The sequence below is a fragment of the Mirounga angustirostris genome, unplaced genomic scaffold, assembly GCF_029215605.1.
Source record: "Mirounga angustirostris isolate CCGP_5_RB_7025 unplaced genomic scaffold, mMirAng1.0.hap1 SCAF_17, whole genome shotgun sequence".
Classification (NCBI taxonomy): domain Eukaryota; kingdom Metazoa; phylum Chordata; class Mammalia; order Carnivora; family Phocidae; genus Mirounga; species Mirounga angustirostris.
In genome coordinates this window covers 12,049,352-12,067,118 of record NW_026991725.1, presented here as the reverse complement: position 1 = coordinate 12,067,118, position 17,767 = coordinate 12,049,352, and the positions used below count along the sequence as shown (strand labels likewise).

At 37.6% G+C, this 17,767-nt stretch overlaps 1 protein-coding gene across 9 annotated transcripts in view; it reads right to left on the bottom strand.

The window, feature by feature from the left end:
- The window catches only part of BCAS3 (BCAS3 microtubule associated cell migration factor), a 599,947-nt gene that overhangs the window by 254,012 nt on the left and 328,168 nt on the right, over positions 1-17,767 (bottom strand). For 5 of the 9 annotated variants that reach the window (XM_054510917.2, XM_054510920.2, XM_054510919.2 and 2 more), the window contains 4 exons: positions 17,056-17,156; positions 14,403-14,599; positions 9,301-9,398; positions 4,763-4,897 (listed from right to left, as the gene is read on the bottom strand). In XM_054510917.2, coding sequence (XP_054366892.1) covers positions 4,763-4,897; positions 9,301-9,398; positions 14,403-14,599; positions 17,056-17,156 — 531 coding nt within the window. The remainder of the gene's footprint in view (positions 1-4,762; positions 4,898-9,300; positions 9,399-14,402; positions 14,600-17,055; positions 17,157-17,767) is intronic. The other 4 variants (XM_045889302.3, XM_045889305.3, XM_054510921.2 and 1 more) reach the window with 1 other exon arrangement.

The window sequence follows — 17,767 nt, the reverse complement described above, 5'->3', positions numbered from 1 at the left end:
ACAGAAACTTTTATAATAAACAACAGGTCGACTCGCATATCAACTTACACATTCAATCTGTTGTGATATGTTCTTTTGGTTAAGTATGTGAGGACAAGTTGGCCTCATTCAAAAATATAATTGGAAAAGGATGGAGCATATGAAGATCCTGAGCCTTTTCAGATTCTAAGGATATTCTTCTTTGATATGACACTTAACAAGTTAGATGCAATTATACCTGAAACTATATCAATTAACTTTTGTTCTCTGTTACATGGAAATCCTTTGTCCTTTCTTGCACTTGGAATGAGTCTATTACTCATATATACTTTTGTAATATCATAAAATTGGTCTTTCAGAAAATATTTCAGATCTTCCAAATGTGGATTTATATTATTATATGATATGAAAGTATGACACTAGTTATTAACACCACCTATCTCATCAGAAATGTCTTTAAGTACTGGGAACCTGTTAAGCAGTGGTAGATATATGGATACATGGTTTCCAAATTTCCAATCTATAATTGAAAATGAGTTTTATCAGGGGCGCCTGGGTGGCTCAGTCCATTACCCGTCTGCGTTTGACTAGGTCACGATCCCAGAGTCCTGGGATCAAGTCCCGCATCGGGCTCTGGGCTCAGCAGGGAGTCTGCTTCTCCCTCTGCCTGCCCCTCTCCCTGCTTGTGCTTGCTCTCTGACAAATAAATAAATAAATCTTTAAAAAAAGAAAATGAGTTTTATCATTGGTAACAAATATTGTCAGTTGTTTTCTTTGACGTGACAGGCTTATTTGGTTTATTTTTGAGAAAATTTCTGCAAAATACTCAAGTCTGAATAAACAAAGTTCGTCAGTTGTTCTTTCCTGCAAAATGGTATTCCATGACAGATGCTAGTTCAGTTCACAATAATCACACAAGGTCATTTTGTCCAGACAACTATCATGCATTAATTCCACTGTGACATACAGAATACTAAAAAGAAGGACACAAGCAGCAAAATTTAATAAAATTGTCATATGTCAATGATTTTGACTGTATCATAGACATTCCTTTTTTTTTTTTTTTTTTTTAAGTAGGCTCCATGCCCAACATGGGGCTTGAACTCACAACCCTGAGATCAAGAGTTGCAGGCTCTACAGACTGGGCCAGCCAGGTGCCCCGTTATCATTGACATTCTTTTTTTTTTTTTAAAGATTCTTTACTTGAAAGAGAGAGAGTGTGGGAGGGAGGGGCAGAGGGAGAGGGAGAGAGAATCTCAAGTAGACTCTGAGCTGAGTGCAGAGCCCTACACGGTGCTTGATCTCACGACCCCAATATTATGACCTGAGCCAAAACCAAGAGTTGGATGCTTAACTGACTGCACCACCCAGGCGTGCCCAACACTGTAAGTGACTGTAGTTTTTTTCCTTTTTAACTGTGAGTGAATACCCTTTGCTAGAAGCACAGTTTGGTGCCACTGCTCTTACTATGCTACGACACCATCAGTTTTATCTACCATTGCTTCTGCACCATCTGTACTTAATATCAACACAGTATTAAAAAAGAAAGGAAAATAATAACTTCGCATTACTATAAAAATAGTTTTCATGCACAGACCCCTTCAAAGTGTCTTGGGGATTTCCAGAGGTCAGTGGACCAAGCCACGAATTACTGGTACGTATACATACACACATGTGTTTGGAAATGCAAAGAACCTAGAATAGCCAAGATATACACGAAAAACAAAAGTGAAGGCATTAGACTGCTGGTGACTAAAAAGCTACAGTAATTAAGACAGTGTGATAGTGGTGTAAAGATAGATACATGCACCATATATATCAATGGAACAGAATAGAGAATCCAGGAAAAATAAGTTTTTAAAAAGGCATCAATGAAATCTTTGGAAGAAAAGTGTATCTTTTTGATAAACAGTGCTGGAAGAAACTGCATGGAAGAAACTGAATCTTGATCCTTGCCTCATAGCATAATAAAAAATAATTTGAAAAGGATCATTTACCTAAATGCAAAGGCCAAAACTACACAATGACTAAAGCATCACTTCAAGACTGGGTGAAATGGCAAAAAATTTTGTGCAAAACACAAAACATAAAAGGAAAAGCAATAAAACTGGACTTCTGCCTGTCAAAAAATACCAATAAGAAAGTGAAAAGGCAATAAACTGAAAGGAAATATTTGTCAAATATCTGACAAAAGACTATATCCAAAATATTTAAATATTTTAAATTCAATAAGACAACAGGCCAAATAAAAGTTGGTGAAAGACTTCACAAGTACAGAAGTACATTACAAAAGAAGATATCTAACTGGCCAGTAAGTATATTCAAGATGCCCAATATCAGTATTCATCAGAGAAAAGCAAATTAAAACTACAGTTTACATTTACAAGAATTGCTCATACATTGCTAAGAATGAAAAATGGTATAGTTATCTTGGAATACTTTCTTGGAGGTTCCTAATAAAGCTAAATACATGCCTGCTTTGTGAGCCAGCAATTCTAGTCCTAGGTATATGCTCAAAATATATGAATTCACATGCAAAAAAAATGCATAGTCAAAAAAAGACTTGTACAGGAAAGCTTATAACAGCTTTATTCATAAAAAGCTAAAAGCTGAACACAATAGGACAATGGATATATAAACTGTGTTATATTTATACTACATTGCAATGTAAAAAAATGAACTAGTGTCACATGTAACACGTGGATGAGTCTCAAAAACATTAAGTTAAATAAAAGAAGCCAGACACAAAAGAGTATCTATAGGATAATTTCATTTACATGAAGTTCAATATAGACAAAACTAATTCATGATGATAAAAGTCATAGTGATAATCTCTAGGTCAAAGGTAGTATATTGACTGGAAGGGGCATGAGGGAACTTTCTGGGATGATGGAAATATTCTAGTTTGTTCTGAGTAGTGATATATACAGGTATAAAAACACATCAAGTTGTATGATTAAGATATGTACATTTCTGCTATATGTAAATTATACCCTCCTTAACTTAAAAAAATTCTTCAAAGGTGATCCAAAGTACACATTGATCGATTTTTCAACCTGAAAAGGGCTTTGAAAATAATCTACTTCAATTCCTTCATTTCTTATGGGAAGAAAGCCTTGGGTTTCGAAGCAATTTACCAAACAGGTAATTATAGGCAGAGTTGAGACTAGAACCAAAGATTCGTAAGTTACTAGTCTCTATTCTTTCCAGGACACCAACTTTCCAAAACAAGACTTTTCCGGGGAACAATTATTTTCCCTTCGATTATTTGCTTTAGCTTTTCTCTGACAGTTTTCAACAATATCCAGGGGACTATCATGAGCTCTGGTTCCGACTAGTTGCCCGGGTGAGGTCCCAGGCTGCTTTTTAATTGCTCACTGGGCTTACATATTCAATGGAGAGAGACTCTTTTGTTTCTTTCTAAGTTTATAGATGGCACCTATAAGCATAAGCCTCTCAGGCTCTTGGACACAATTTAAAATAGTGCGGCACTAACAGTTGGACACTAACGTCACTAAGACTAATGGAATTCCCGGTTCAGACTTAAACAAATTCTAATACTGCCCCCAATATTGTCCCTCTGCCACCACGGTCTCAGGCAACAGACTACATAAACATTCGGCCTGGTATTAAAGATACAGTAATAAAGGTACAAAAAAGAGAAGTTGGGTCCTTTGGCCAAAAATCCCCTTGTAAATATGTGGTACCCCAGTATATCAACAGTGGGGAGAATTCCATCAATTCCTTCTCAAAATGCTTAGGAAAGACTTAAAGCCATGTCAAGGACTTGGTGCTTGCAAGAGGGAAAGCAAAGGCGAGGTTTTAGTTGACACAAAGATTTATTCAAAGAAGCAATGTGTCATCAGAAAATAGCTTTCCCAACAGCTTCTTCTACCTCTGTTTACAGTTTCTTCATCTTCAAGTGGGGCAATCTTTTTTTTTTTCTTAATTGTGCTCAACTAAAATTTTCCACATTGTTAACTTGAATTTCATCCTCTAACATCCTATAAATATTAGAAGAATGAGAGGAATATTTAAACCAGAAGGAGAGGGCTGTGGCCGATCACCTTCCTCATGGGCAAAATCAGGTCTTTTCCCTATACTCTTAATCTCTAACACTTATTTTTGACACTCTACAGACAAGTAGGTGTTCATTAAAGTTGAAATAATGCATAAACGTCCTCTCTTCTAATAAAAAAAAGCCAATATTAACATCTGAGTTTGAATATTTGCTGTTTCCAGTGGAAATAGTGTCAAAGTAAAATTACTGACCTCCTTTTTCCCCTCTGAGGGACTGTTCACAGGTCACGACTAAGCCTTCTTTTAATTTCGCCCTCATCCATAATCCTCTTACTGATCCCACACAGGCTTTGAATACTCAAGGTACAAGTATGCCTGGGCTTTTCGTCACCTTATAATCACAAAGAATATCTGGAAGTCTACTAAATGAAAACCACATCACGTATTCAAAGAAATACTCAAAATTTCTAAAGAACTTGATATCCTTTATATCTGAGAATTATTTTAAGGAATAACGAACACATCCCTGCCTGAAAAAGTGAAACAAATTTTTGCACAGGGAACCCTAAATTCTTTTTACAAATGCAGAGAAGACCGGATGGGTAGGAAACATCGCTTGTTGAAAGTTTCAGCCAAATGTTCAAGGCCATGATTACAAGGTCATGGTTCTCTCGTTCAATTTTAGCTTTTAAAATCATGGCGTTAAGTAGCCTCACCATTGGATGACTAAACGGTGTTTCTTACAAATCTCTTTGTTTCTTACCACCAGCATCTCTTCTGTCTCTGATGGCTGTAAGACAGTGACTAAGTCTTTCTGCCTCAGATTGGAATGACAACTGTAGATACAGTGAAATATAATCCTTAGGGATATTCTTCCCCCAGCACTTCAGAAAAATCTCTGTAAAATAAAAGCATGCCTCTGTATGAACGTCCCTCCAGCAGAGATTTGACTTAAATAATCTCCTTGTTCCCTACCCAATCATACTTCTTTAATAAGTATTATTTTGTTTTTTTTTAATGTCCGATGCACCAAATGCCAAATACATAAAGGAGGCATAAATGATCATTATAAAATCAGTCAAAGCAGGCATAAATGATCATTAGAAAATGAATCAAGGGCGCCTGGGTGGCTCAGTTGGCTAAGCGACTGCCTTCGGCTCAGGTCATGATCCTGGAGTCCCGGGATCAAGTCCCGCATGGGGCTCCCTGCTCAGCAGGGAGTCTGCTTCTCCCTCTGACCCTTCCCCCTCTCATGCTCTCTCTCTATCTCATTCTCTCTCTCAAATAAATAAATAAAATCTTAAAAAAAAAAAAAAAGAAAATGAATCAAATCAAACCTGTTTGGGTTTTTAAGTGTCTCATTTTCTTCAGTAAACAAATGATTTTGATAATGAGAAAAACTAGGTGCTGAAAAATATCTCCTGGATTAACGAGTTTCTTAGAAATTATTTAGATTACTTCAACTGTACAACTAAAATAATATTTATCTTGAGTCAAGAACAACAATAAATACCAGGTCTGGAATTCTGTCCCTATTTATAGAAATGTTTATTGTAACACTAATTCCTGATTTATCAAAGCCTGCTCTAAAGGATAAGAACTCATTTTACATAACTGTCACAATTTTCCTTCTCCTACTATCATCTTCCATAGGAATGTACATAAATGCTGCCCCCACCACTTCCAATAACACTTTCAATGTTACAATGTTTACTCTAGTAGAGTTTGACAAAGATGTCTGCTCTCTGCATGAGTCAGGCATAAGTCTGTCTTTCAATCTCAGTTGCTTTGAGTTCTTTCTTGGTAAACATCAATTTCCATAGTAAAACCACAAACCAGGAGAAACAAACTTAGGATGAACTAGATCTTTCTAGGCTTTCTGTCTGGATGACTCAAAAGCGACCTTAGAGTTGTTATTAAGTTACCCAACAGGTACAGCTCACAAGTCTGGGAACAAGAGGATCAGTCACCAAGGTGGGAAACAAAGTTTGAATGGAGCATGGACAGCTATCTTTCTACTTTCTCTTCAAAGGTCCGACACATTTATCAAAAGGACACATGTTAAAGAACAAACAATGGGAAGAAATTCTTAGATACCTAACCAAAAGGAATGTACAGAGAAAAAAAGTATTTTGTCTAGAAATGTTATCTATGATTCAGAGACACTGATGTTAATGAAAAATGGAATGGTTCCTTCAAATCTCCTTTGTTCTGGGTAGCCTGTGTATAAGGGTAAAGTCCTATAAAGTATCTTTCCAGAATGGTCTTCTTCTTAGTCAAGAAGGGAACATCTCATAATTATCTAAACTCAAAATTTTAGGTAGGATAGTACCCTTTTGAATCACCAAAGGTCAGATGTTATGGGAATGACATCCACTTAGAAAGCAGTTATAGATCTGCCAGTCTAAATACACATATTTATAAAGAGACAGTAAGACGTTGGTTCATAGGTATCTAAAGGCATAGGATTTATGTCATGCCTAAATCACTGAAGTCAATAAGTAAAAACATACATATTTAAGTAAATGTTCTTCTATGTGAAGGAGTGAAGAACAGATATACTAGATGATCAAGAAATTATAATAACAAAATTTCTTAGCAAAAGTGGTACAAGGCTCTGCTGATCTCTTTTAGCTTCAATAGAATAACACTGCCAGCTAAATATATAGATATCTAAAATATAACAGGCTGGCCCAAGGTATAAATAAAATATTTTCATTTTGAACACTGTTAAACTGTCAAACAATTTACTCACATCACATTAAATTTCTAAATTCTATGCCTCTGAAAAGTAATCACATGAAAAGTAATGATACCATCACTAGTTTAGACAGGACAAGAGCTGTCACTGGAACAGAAGGACGGTTATAAACTGTGCCACAGGAACAATTAAAAAGGCAATACACTGAGTTGTATTGCGTGAAGGTAAGACAAAGCAATGAAGCCCAATAAGAGGAGGGGCCATAGTAGTCGTATCTCGAAGCAAAAGCAATCAAAACGCCAGAAAAGCATCTTCGCCATATGCAGCTGACTCCAATGCATGGGTCATAATCAGAGAAGCACTTCCTGGGTCACGAGCACTTGTACAGATTTATTAGACTCCTCTTAATTGAAGAATCTAAAGCAGAATTTTCCCATTATTAACTTCTTTTTATAAGGAACCCAAACCATTTAGTTTCTGATATTCCTAAATAGCAATAGAAAAGTCTGTTACAACAGTGGTCCTATCAGATAAAGTAGATTAAGTTTCCCCAACAAAACATTATTCACTCACTTAAAAAAATGCGTTGAACAAAAGGGATCCAAACCATTGGAGAAGTAGAGAATTATTCGTAACAGTCCAATTCCTCATCTATAGGGTTTCTTTAGCTCAAAGTTAGAGAGAGCAGCACACACATTTCATTATTCTGTCTCAAAGGAACTATGGCTTTCTGGAATGAAAATAGGCTTAGAAAAATAACAACAGCTTAGTCACCAAGAAGTCCTTTCTCTACTCAAAAGATTAGTACTTTCGGGCAGAGGCTCACAGCTGTAGAACGATATCCTAGGATCTCCTACAATGTGTCTCTGATGCAAATGTAGGTCAATCAAGGGCAAAGATCTAGTTCCTTTTTCAAGCATCAATTTAAAAACTCTTCTCCCAGCAGATTTAAGTCAAATGACAGTTGCCAATAGCTCAATGAAACTCCTCTCTGTGGCATGAGATGTAACTTCACAAAGAGCTAAAACTGAGATAGTGCTACATGATAAATATGGAGTATTACCTCAGAGCAGAGAGCTGAATATGGCAACTTCTAATAACAGCAATAACTGCTTTAGGGACATGTGTTTCACTTGACTGGGCGTCACTTGACTCTAAGACATTCATAATATGGCAGTTTAAGAATGTTAAAAAAAACCCCAACAAAGGCTACTACTGTAATCTTGAATCAAATACTTTAGGTTACAATACATCGCTTCCAGGATTCACGATGGTTAAATGGTAATTCCAGATGAGCAGGATCTGTTAGCATTCTCAGATTGAAACTATCAAAAAGATGTATTGTTTAAGTCTCCCATCTCAATATTTCTTTCAATGCAGGGAAGCAAGGATAAAGGCTTCACACATTTCTGTGCTTGTTTCCAGGGGACGAACCATGGTTGCCAAGAGAAAGCAGAGGGACAAGTATGAGCTTTCTAAAGTAAGAGTCTACATTAAAAATGAAGGCACAGCCCTCGATGTGGACAGGTAAATCAGACACCAGGTACAATCCACTGATAAAAAAATCAGAAAGCTAAGAAAACGTACAAAACCGTTTAGCTTTCAAACTTCAAAACACATCCAGACACAGAATCAGAAACAGAGCTTTGGTCTTTCAAAAGTGACCTTCACAAATCAGTTTTGTGTTTGTTTCCATTTTCTTTCACAGTTTAAGCCTCAATCAAATCAGCGGTCTCTGGGGATTTTGAAATTGCTATAGATTAAAATCCTCTCTGACTCAACTGTTTGACTAATGCCAAGTATTTAATAATTCTACTTATAAGAGACTTTTTCTTGATGAAACCCTGCTGTATGCTCTCTTCAGATGCTCTGCAGCTACACCATAACAGAAAGCATCACTGTCCTTATTTTATCAATACATGTAGAGATGAAAAATGTATTACTATAAACAGGTCTATGATTTGGCAGATGCGGCAGAAAACAGTTTGACAATACTAATGTAGCAACTATCACCTACAGAGGCAAAGATCTACTCCCAGGTACTAATGATACATATTCATGGCTTGGTTCCAAGGAGAGGAGGTTAATAACTGTGATAGATAGACTAAAGTTAAGTTAATGAATTTCTAAACTTTATGCTTTCAATAATAAAACCACTTAAGCTACAGCATTTGGACTCTACTTCCACAGATCAGGCATTTTGATACTCAACAGGTTGAGTAAATTGAATCCATATATTGTATTTACGTTCTCTGTCAAGGTTGCTTCTCCACATTTGAGAGATCAAAGGCAAAACAGTCATCAACCCTGTAGCCTTCAATACTGTGTTCATTACATTTAATCAAGTGCCAACCCCATCGCATCATTCACAACCTTAACAATATTTAAATGCATGGCATTGTTTAGCAACAAATGTAGGCACGGTACTGTTTTAACAAACACATACACGTATGCATGCACAGCATGCACGCACATCCCAAAACAAACAAACAAACAAACAAAAAGAGGAAGGCAAAAAATATCATTCTCTCCATTGCGCAGGAAAAGAAATTGAAAATGTACAGAACTATCCAGCACACATTTTGGAGGTGGTTTTCTACCTGAGGCAGCATCAATCACGGTGGAAATTCCCCTTCGATCAGAAACTGGACGGGATGACCCTGGCATGCTGACTGGGTCAGAGCGGACCGGCTGGATCCTGCAAGGCAATTTAATTTAATTCACATATGTTACCAGCATCAAAACGGTCGCGTGCTACAACAGACCTTAAATCAGGAATGCTGGATTAGGCCAATCCATTAAAGAACCATTCATTCTAAAATAAGACAAAGAGGGGAACTGCGGTCCCTAATTCCTGCACAAAGCTAACGCACTGCAAACATTCCCTACACTCCAGACTTCTTCTCCTCTTTGTAAATTACTCAATAGATTTTAAGTAAGGGGTTGAAAAATTGACATTAATTGAAAGGGATAAATTTAGTAGAACGGGAAAGGAAACAAAATACTTTATACCAAAACCTTTGACATTTCCAAGGGACAGATCTGAAGAGTTTTGACACTCTTCAAATTGATGAATAGCACCATAGCTAGTAAAACCTGCCATAAAAGGCAGCATATACTAGATACAAAATCTTGAGGAACTCCCTTATATCCTGAATGAAAGTTACTTTATATATGACAAGAAGCATAGGAAAACAAAGCTGTGTTGGAATGTGGGGGCCACAGGTTTAGCTAGGATCACTATTATCTAACTGAGTTACCTCCATAAAATTACCAATTAGCATGTAAGAATCAATTAGAGTCTCAGCAAAACTGCAATTTACTACATATAATTTCAAGTTGCTTAGGAATGATAAATCTATAAGTGCCAAGAGTCTCTCTCCAGCTGTATTAGATAAATACTATTAACATAAAAAAATCTGTATGACTAGAAAATCTGAGACCCCCATACAACTTAGAGGAAAAAAAGACCTGTTATAGCAATATAAGCATGCATTTTTGGTCTTTCATTCAATGAGTATTTGCTGAATATTAAACATGTGTCAGTATTATTCTAGGGACAGGCAGAAACAAAACATAAACTAGAAGGTCTATGTGTGGATATGTGGTCTAGCACATGGACATTCATGACTGATGCAAAAGAAAAGTGTGAAAATGAATGAAACAGGCAATTAAAGCTCAGAATGAGAAAACGGGGTAATGAATACATGGTCCACAGCAGACTGGGAAGATCTTATGGAGGTGGAATAGGAATTGGATATGTATGCAGTAATAGGATATGTATATATGCAGAGGAGCAAGAAGTGTTCCTTAAGCATAGAATGAAACAAGCAGACCCTTGGATTGGTAACTAAGCCTGACAAATGCAGGGCAGCTTGAGGAGCATGATTTGGCTGAAGCTTAGAGTTCCCAGTGGATCCTGGTGGGTGAGAAGAGGTTGATGAACGCCATGGGACAGATTATAGAAGCCTGAAATGCCAAGAATAGACTGCAGAAAAAGAGTAGTTCCTGAAAGCATGGTTTAAATGTTTGTGTATTTGTTGTGTGAAAAAAAAGAACCAGGAGGCAGGTGAAGGACAATGCATTTGATCCAGCGCTGGAAGCCTAAAGTACTGAGAACAAAGACTCTTGTCGCTGCTATTGCGGACATCACAGACATCACATACCACCTAATCTTTGTTCTACCCCAGCTGATTTTGCTATACCAGTCATGGTAATCCCATCAGCTCATGGCAGAGATTAATTAGCTCCAGGATGGGTAGGCCTAAGCAAATTTGGGCCAGTGAGAAAAGAGGAGCTGTTTATTTGAAATGTCTGGAGAAGATGTTTTCTGGTTCTTAACAGAAAGAAGAAGCTAGACAGTTAGATATGGTCAGTTCATCCAAAGTAAAGCCCCCTCCCGGTCTAAACAACTTAAGTGAACTAATAAATTTCCTGTTATTAATTCAATCTATATCAGGGTTTCTGAATAATCCAGAGTTGCGGGTGAGGTGAAACAAGGCTGGCCATGAATGGATGTGCTGAAGCTGGCAACAGACACACGGGGGCTTATCCTATTATTTTCTTTAACTTTAAATATGTTTATATATGTTTGAAATTTTTCCATAATAAAAATGACAAAAATAAAAACAAACTGGTAGAGGTGATGGAAATGTTCTGGAATTGGATAGGGGGGATACTGCCCAACATAGTGAATATACTAAAAACTGCTGAATTATACAGTGAATTTTATGTTAGGTGAATTATGGATCACTGAAAAAAAAATAACATGAATAAGGTCTGAGGATCAAATGAATAACACAATGACTATGGTTGATGACACTGTATTACATAACTGAAATTCAATGAAAGAGCCTCACTAAAATAATCACAACACATATATACTAAATATGTGAGCTGATGGATGTGTTAAATAACTAGATGAAAAAATAAAATAATAAAGTAAAAGGAGCTAATCTTGAGTAGAAAACTAGACTTTGTATCTTAGCTTCTTTTACATGATCTCTTTCTCAGATCTAAAAATAAATATTTCATTGACCTTTTTTACAGTTTAAATCCCTGCTCCAAGTAAGGAGCTGCCATGAGTTTAGGCCATCCCTGATTCCCTTATGGACATGACAGTCAACTCTATACCTGCCTGCTCCCCACTTAGGTTAGGATATAGGGAGGCAGAATATCACAGCACCACATCATTCTTCGTGATATCTTATGCAGTACAGGACAGAGTACCAGGTGTAAAGGGTCAGCTGAATCAAAAACATATAAATAAAGTTTTTTTTTTTACAGTTTGAAGGAGAAAGTAAGGCTAACAGCCATAGTACCATTGTACATAAGCCTAAAGAAATGTAGACGAAATAGAGGTGAAGCACTCAGAGCAATAGGAAAACAGGAATGAAGAGAATACAAATAGCTGGATTTCTAATTGGATGCTGGGCAGGAAATGGTACTAAAGAGGCCACTATAATTCAAATGATGTAAGTCAAATCTGAATTTCCCATCAAAACCGTGTTCTAATGGAAGTTAAGGTTTTAACCAAGGGCCTATATGCTCAGATTTTTAAATATAAATTACAAGATAATCAAAACAAATGTATAAGCCTGTGACCCCCAATAAAGGTATCTAAAGTTTAGCTGTATCCAATAAACAGGACAATATTTGGGGCGCCTGGGTGGCTCATTCAGTAAGCATCTGACTCTTGGTCTCAGCCCAGGTCTTGATCTTGGGGTCGTGAGTTCAGGCCCCATGCTGGGTGTGGAGCCTATTTAAAAAATAAAAAACAAAAAAGGACAATATTCTAATCAAATATATACAGTTTAAAATCATTTAAATGACAAATACTGGGAATGCTTTAGCATAAGAAAAAGGAAAGCCCCTGAGGAACATTCTAGAATGAATTTAGGACAATAGCTGTCTGAAGAAGCAAGTTAGAGAGCTCTTAGATGAAGGGCTATGTCTGAAGTAAAGAGTCATTAAGCAAGCTGGAGGTCACAAAGCAAAGGAACAGAGCGGCATATATAGGAGACTAGAGCTATCCTCCAAAGAAGAGGGACAAGGGCTTATTATAGTACCAGGTGACAGTCATCAGAGGAAAAAAAGAAAAAAAGGATCTTGTGAATAGTTCAATCAAGAGAATAAACATAGTTTTATGGGTTGTCTATTTTAAATGCCTTATTATTAACATCTGAGTACCCAAATGACTTATAAACATGAATGACTACATGCTGAATCATTAAGTTGAGGACTGACAACTTCCTGAAAATGGACTATCGACACCAGATTACATTTTACAGTTGGTACCAGTGAAAACTGGTCTAGTACTCAGTATTGTCACTATTGCCTGACATCTTGGAGGGAAAGTTCCACTTCTGAAAACCTGGAAGACATGCTATGTTTAAAAAAAAAAAAAAAAAAGCAAAAATGTATGGAAGAAATAAAGTACAAAGCAAACAAACAAAAAATTAAGACACTGAAAAAGGTATTATAGGAGATATCTTCCATTACATGAATTACTCTTTTATTTTTAAAGCAAGCTCTACACCCACTGTGCAGTTGAACTCACGACCCCAAGATCAGGAGTCCCATGCTCTACCAACTGAGCCAGCCAGGCACCCCATGAATTACTCTTAAGGAAGAAACATCTAGGCCTAATCTACCTCTGCAACAGCTTTTGCATTGTTAGACAAACAGATACTGACAAAAAGATATATAAAAATATATTTCCAATATATAATTGGGACACATTTTTCCATAATTTTTAAAGAGATGTAAGAAAAAGGTCTATTTTAGATTCAAGTAAGATACATTACAGAATTTTTTATAAGAGAAGACAAAGAAAGGGAGATTACAGGGGCGCCTGGGTGGCTCAGTCGTTAAGCATCTGCCTTCAGCTCAGGTCATGGTCCCAGGGTCCTGGGATCGAGCCCCACGTCAGGCTCCCTGCTCGGCAGGAAGCCTGCTTCTCCCTCTGCCTCTGCCCCTGCTCGTGTTCCCTCTCTCACTGTCTCTCTCTCTGTCAAATAAATAAAATCTTTAAAAAAAAAAAAAAAAAGGGAGATTACACTGCATTAGACTGAGCCTTTCATTGTTATACCAGAATGTGTCAGGGCTGGATGTAACAAATTAAACTGGTAAGCAAACCGGAGACTACAAAAGTCAAAAAGTTCTCAGCTGCATTAGAAAAAAATCTTTAATAATAAAAAGCATATTCTGTAAACCTTGTACTATGATTCTTACAAGTGAGGGTCAGAGAATATATATGATGATTATATATATATGATAAACTGTAAGTGAATTTATATCAATTCTTTCTCATCCAAAAACTTTTTAAAGCCTAAAAGAAGGAATAAGCAGGATCTAGACGAAGGTTAGTTGAAAGATGAAGTGTCAGTAAGATCAGGAAAGGAGGGCACCCTCAGACTTTAAGCAGTTATAAATATGAGGAAAGCAGCATAAAATGAGATTTTTAAAAAAAAATGCACTGAATATTAGATTTGGGGAAATACAATCTGAAACACAAATATTTATTGAATGTAAGGAGATCCCACATAAGACCCCCAGCAGTAATAATGAATCACAAGCTACAGTGGATGTATTTTGCACCATAAAACTGTGCCAAAAGGGAAAATGTCAATATTAGCTAAGATGGTCATTAAAAATGCATATATTAATCTAGTCAAATCACTCCCTAGTTCTTATTTCTTACCTGAGACTGTTGAGATCAAGATCATCTGTATCAAAATCCAAAAGGGGCTGTGGAGTATCACTTGGACCGTGAGACTGCAACACAGATGAACTGGATGATATGACTGTGGTTTGGCCTGAGGGATGGATGGTTTTGAACTGGAACTGGGGACCCATCCACAGACGTCTGTGGGGTCCAGTGTGTGTTACAATTTCTACCTGGAACAGATTACGAATCATGATTTAAATGTCTTATGACCTCCTTTGAAGAGCCTTTCGTGATCCCCCCCATCCTGTCTCTGAACACCCTCCAAGCCCATCTTAACCAAGCAGGAGAGGTACGGGGCATCCACAATCAAAAGGCAATGATAGTCACAGCCTATATACACATTCTCTACATCCCTCCACTGATTTTTACCAAAATAAACAAAAAATTTATTGTGTGTGTGTATTTATATGGGTGTGAGCATGCACATGCACACACATACACACAGTTCACACATATACAACACGAAAGTCAAAGAGTAAAAGGACCAGTTGCCTGCCTCATATAACTAGCATCAACTCCCTAGGAACTACGTTTTTTCATTCTAGACAGTACTTACCACTTTGTGGGCATGCATTGAATACTACACCTATCAATCCACAGATTAAAGTAATTCCTTCACTGAGGATCAAGCTCATGACAAACTTGAAGTTGTTCTTAAACTATCCAAGGAAAAGAAAAGGTCTGAAATAATTTTCAACACCCAAAGCCAGTTTTTTCCAGTAAATATTTACTATGCTACCCTCAAAATCCCCCCAAGTCAACTTTTAAATGAAGAGAGTATTATATACTTTCTCTCAGGCTAGATTTGTCTTCAAAACACCATTATTTAATTAGAACGTTTCCTCCACTACCATGAACATTGACACAGGTATTTTAAGTGCTGCAAAACAGTAATACTAAAAGGTTTATGAATTTCATGCTCTATAGAGGGGATAGGGAATGGTGCCAATATTAAAGACTTTAAAGACAGAGCAGAGAGTAGAGGATACAGAATGAAACCTGAAGATAAACATATCATATGATTTTATACATGAGCAACTTGATGAAGAGACTAAATATGCAAACGTTTGGTGAAAGACCACCTCTCGAAGTCTTTAACTGCTACCTCCACGTCTGTATATACACTTAATGGAACTGACTTCCCATGTGCCTTAGTTTTGCCCTGAGTTCTTTCATATTTAATCACATTTCTCTGATTGCGGTGATCAATTCTTAACGAAACACAACTGAAAAGGTTCACAGAGTGCAGCTCTGTGTTTGGCAAGTCCTAAAGGGCAAGAGCATCATGGTCTTGGAACAACATTCGCACTCCCACTAATCACAGGGCAAAAAATACTCAGATTTAGGACAGCGATTTCTGATTCAAGTAGTTGCATCCTGCAATGTAAATTAGGCCACGGATAGAGCATTCTGTGTATTTTAAGCTCAGAACCATCCGTGTCACAGAGCCGAGAGGTAAACAGATGCCTATAGAGTTTCACTGAGGCAATGACCAGATGTTCCTATTCACGCTCCTAGTGTGTACGGTACAAACATATTGTCTATACTTCCACACTGACAGCACACATTACCCCTTCTTGTAACTGAAAAGTTGAAGTGAAGGACAGTGGTTTCTTTGCCAGCATTTTTTTTTTCTTTACTTTACATGGTATCCTCAAGAAAGGAGGCACCTCCACAGACCAGGAATCGAAGCATTGACCCTCCTTCAAGGAGCTTCCCGTGAGTGCTTCAGGTGTAATGAAACGCATGTCACCTACACATAATTTGACGCTCCGGCTTCCAGATTCCCTTTAGTTTGTCAGGCTACCCTCCCCGAGAAAGCAGGGAAACTGCACGAACCTCCACGGAGGCACCTGTCTGATGAAAGCCGCTTGGATTGGTAATCTGAGACAGGTCATTAACTTCACCAAGTGATGTCAGACTTGAGGCAGACATAACAGCATTTGTAATGAAGTCATTCGTAATCTCATCATTTTGAAATGTGCCCAAGTATCTTTTATTTCAAAGCCCTTGCGATGAAGACAGCCTCACCTGGCAAGGGGAGGAAGGGTCAGCTGGAGCTGTCACAGGCCTGGCTGAGAGACCACTGGAGGCAGCAGGACGGGAGCCGAGGAAAGGAACCCAGCTGGGCACAATCAGGACGTGTGCAGAGCAGAAGGCTGACCTCTTCTAATCCGAATATGGGCCCAATCTTCAGAAAATGTTGGCTCCACAAAACATAGCCCACACATTGTTGAAAGGCTTCACGGTTTCAACAAGGCCAATTCTCATTTTAATCCAAACAGTCCATCTAGAACCCAAAGGTTCTAAGGGATATACATGGATTGTTTGAAAGCTATGCATATTTTATGCCTTCTGTATGAAAGCTAATGTACACACACACACACACACACATGTACAATACATATAAAATATACGTATATGTATCCTTGCAGCAGTATTTATAAGAAATTCTTCGTATGGCAAGACAACTGATTAATTCTTGGTGATCCCACAAAGAGTTCCCAATTCTGCCCATTTTCTTCTAAGGAAAATAATTTTTAGGTTTTTAGAATTGAAGAATAAACACAGACAATGGATTTCTGTTTTCTTTTACTTTAATAGGCCAATCATTTTAGAGTTTTACCTGAGAAAGCCATTCTTCATCTTCCTGTCCACTGTGGTCAGAAGCTAAACTGTCATAGGACCCATGCCGAGTAATGGGCCCCGGACTTCCAGGGGGAGCCACTGTAGGAGAAAGAAAACATATTTAAACAACTTTAACCCATGCCGTGGAAAAATTCACATGGTTGCAACCATCCTGGACACTGTGTTGAATTTTAACATAAAATATGATGTTTAATGCACAAAGGCGATTCAAATAATTAATGAACAAGAAAGGCTGAATTTGTTTGTTTGTTTGTTTTAAAGATTTTATTTATTTGACAGAGAGAGACACAGTGGTAGAGGGAGCACAAGGAAGGGGAAGTGGGAGAAGCAAGCTCCCCACCGAGCAGAGAGCCCGATGCGGGGCTTGATCCCAGGACCCTGAGATCATGACCTGAGCCAAAGGCAGACGCTCAACGACTGAGCCACCCAGGCACCCCGAAAGGCTGAATTTCTTAGGAGTAAGAAAGATCTCCAATTAAGAGTACACTTTAAAAAGTATCTACAGGAATTTCGTCATGACAGATATCAGCGTAAAAGAAATAAACAACCAGCTGCACCTTAGCAGTACGAGTACAGTAAGGAGCAGTGACAATTCCATGACACATGCTCGGGATTCAGGACATTTCAATCATCTCCAATTAACAAAGAAATTAATTTGACGCAGTTCCTATAATTTGGGGAGGAATTTT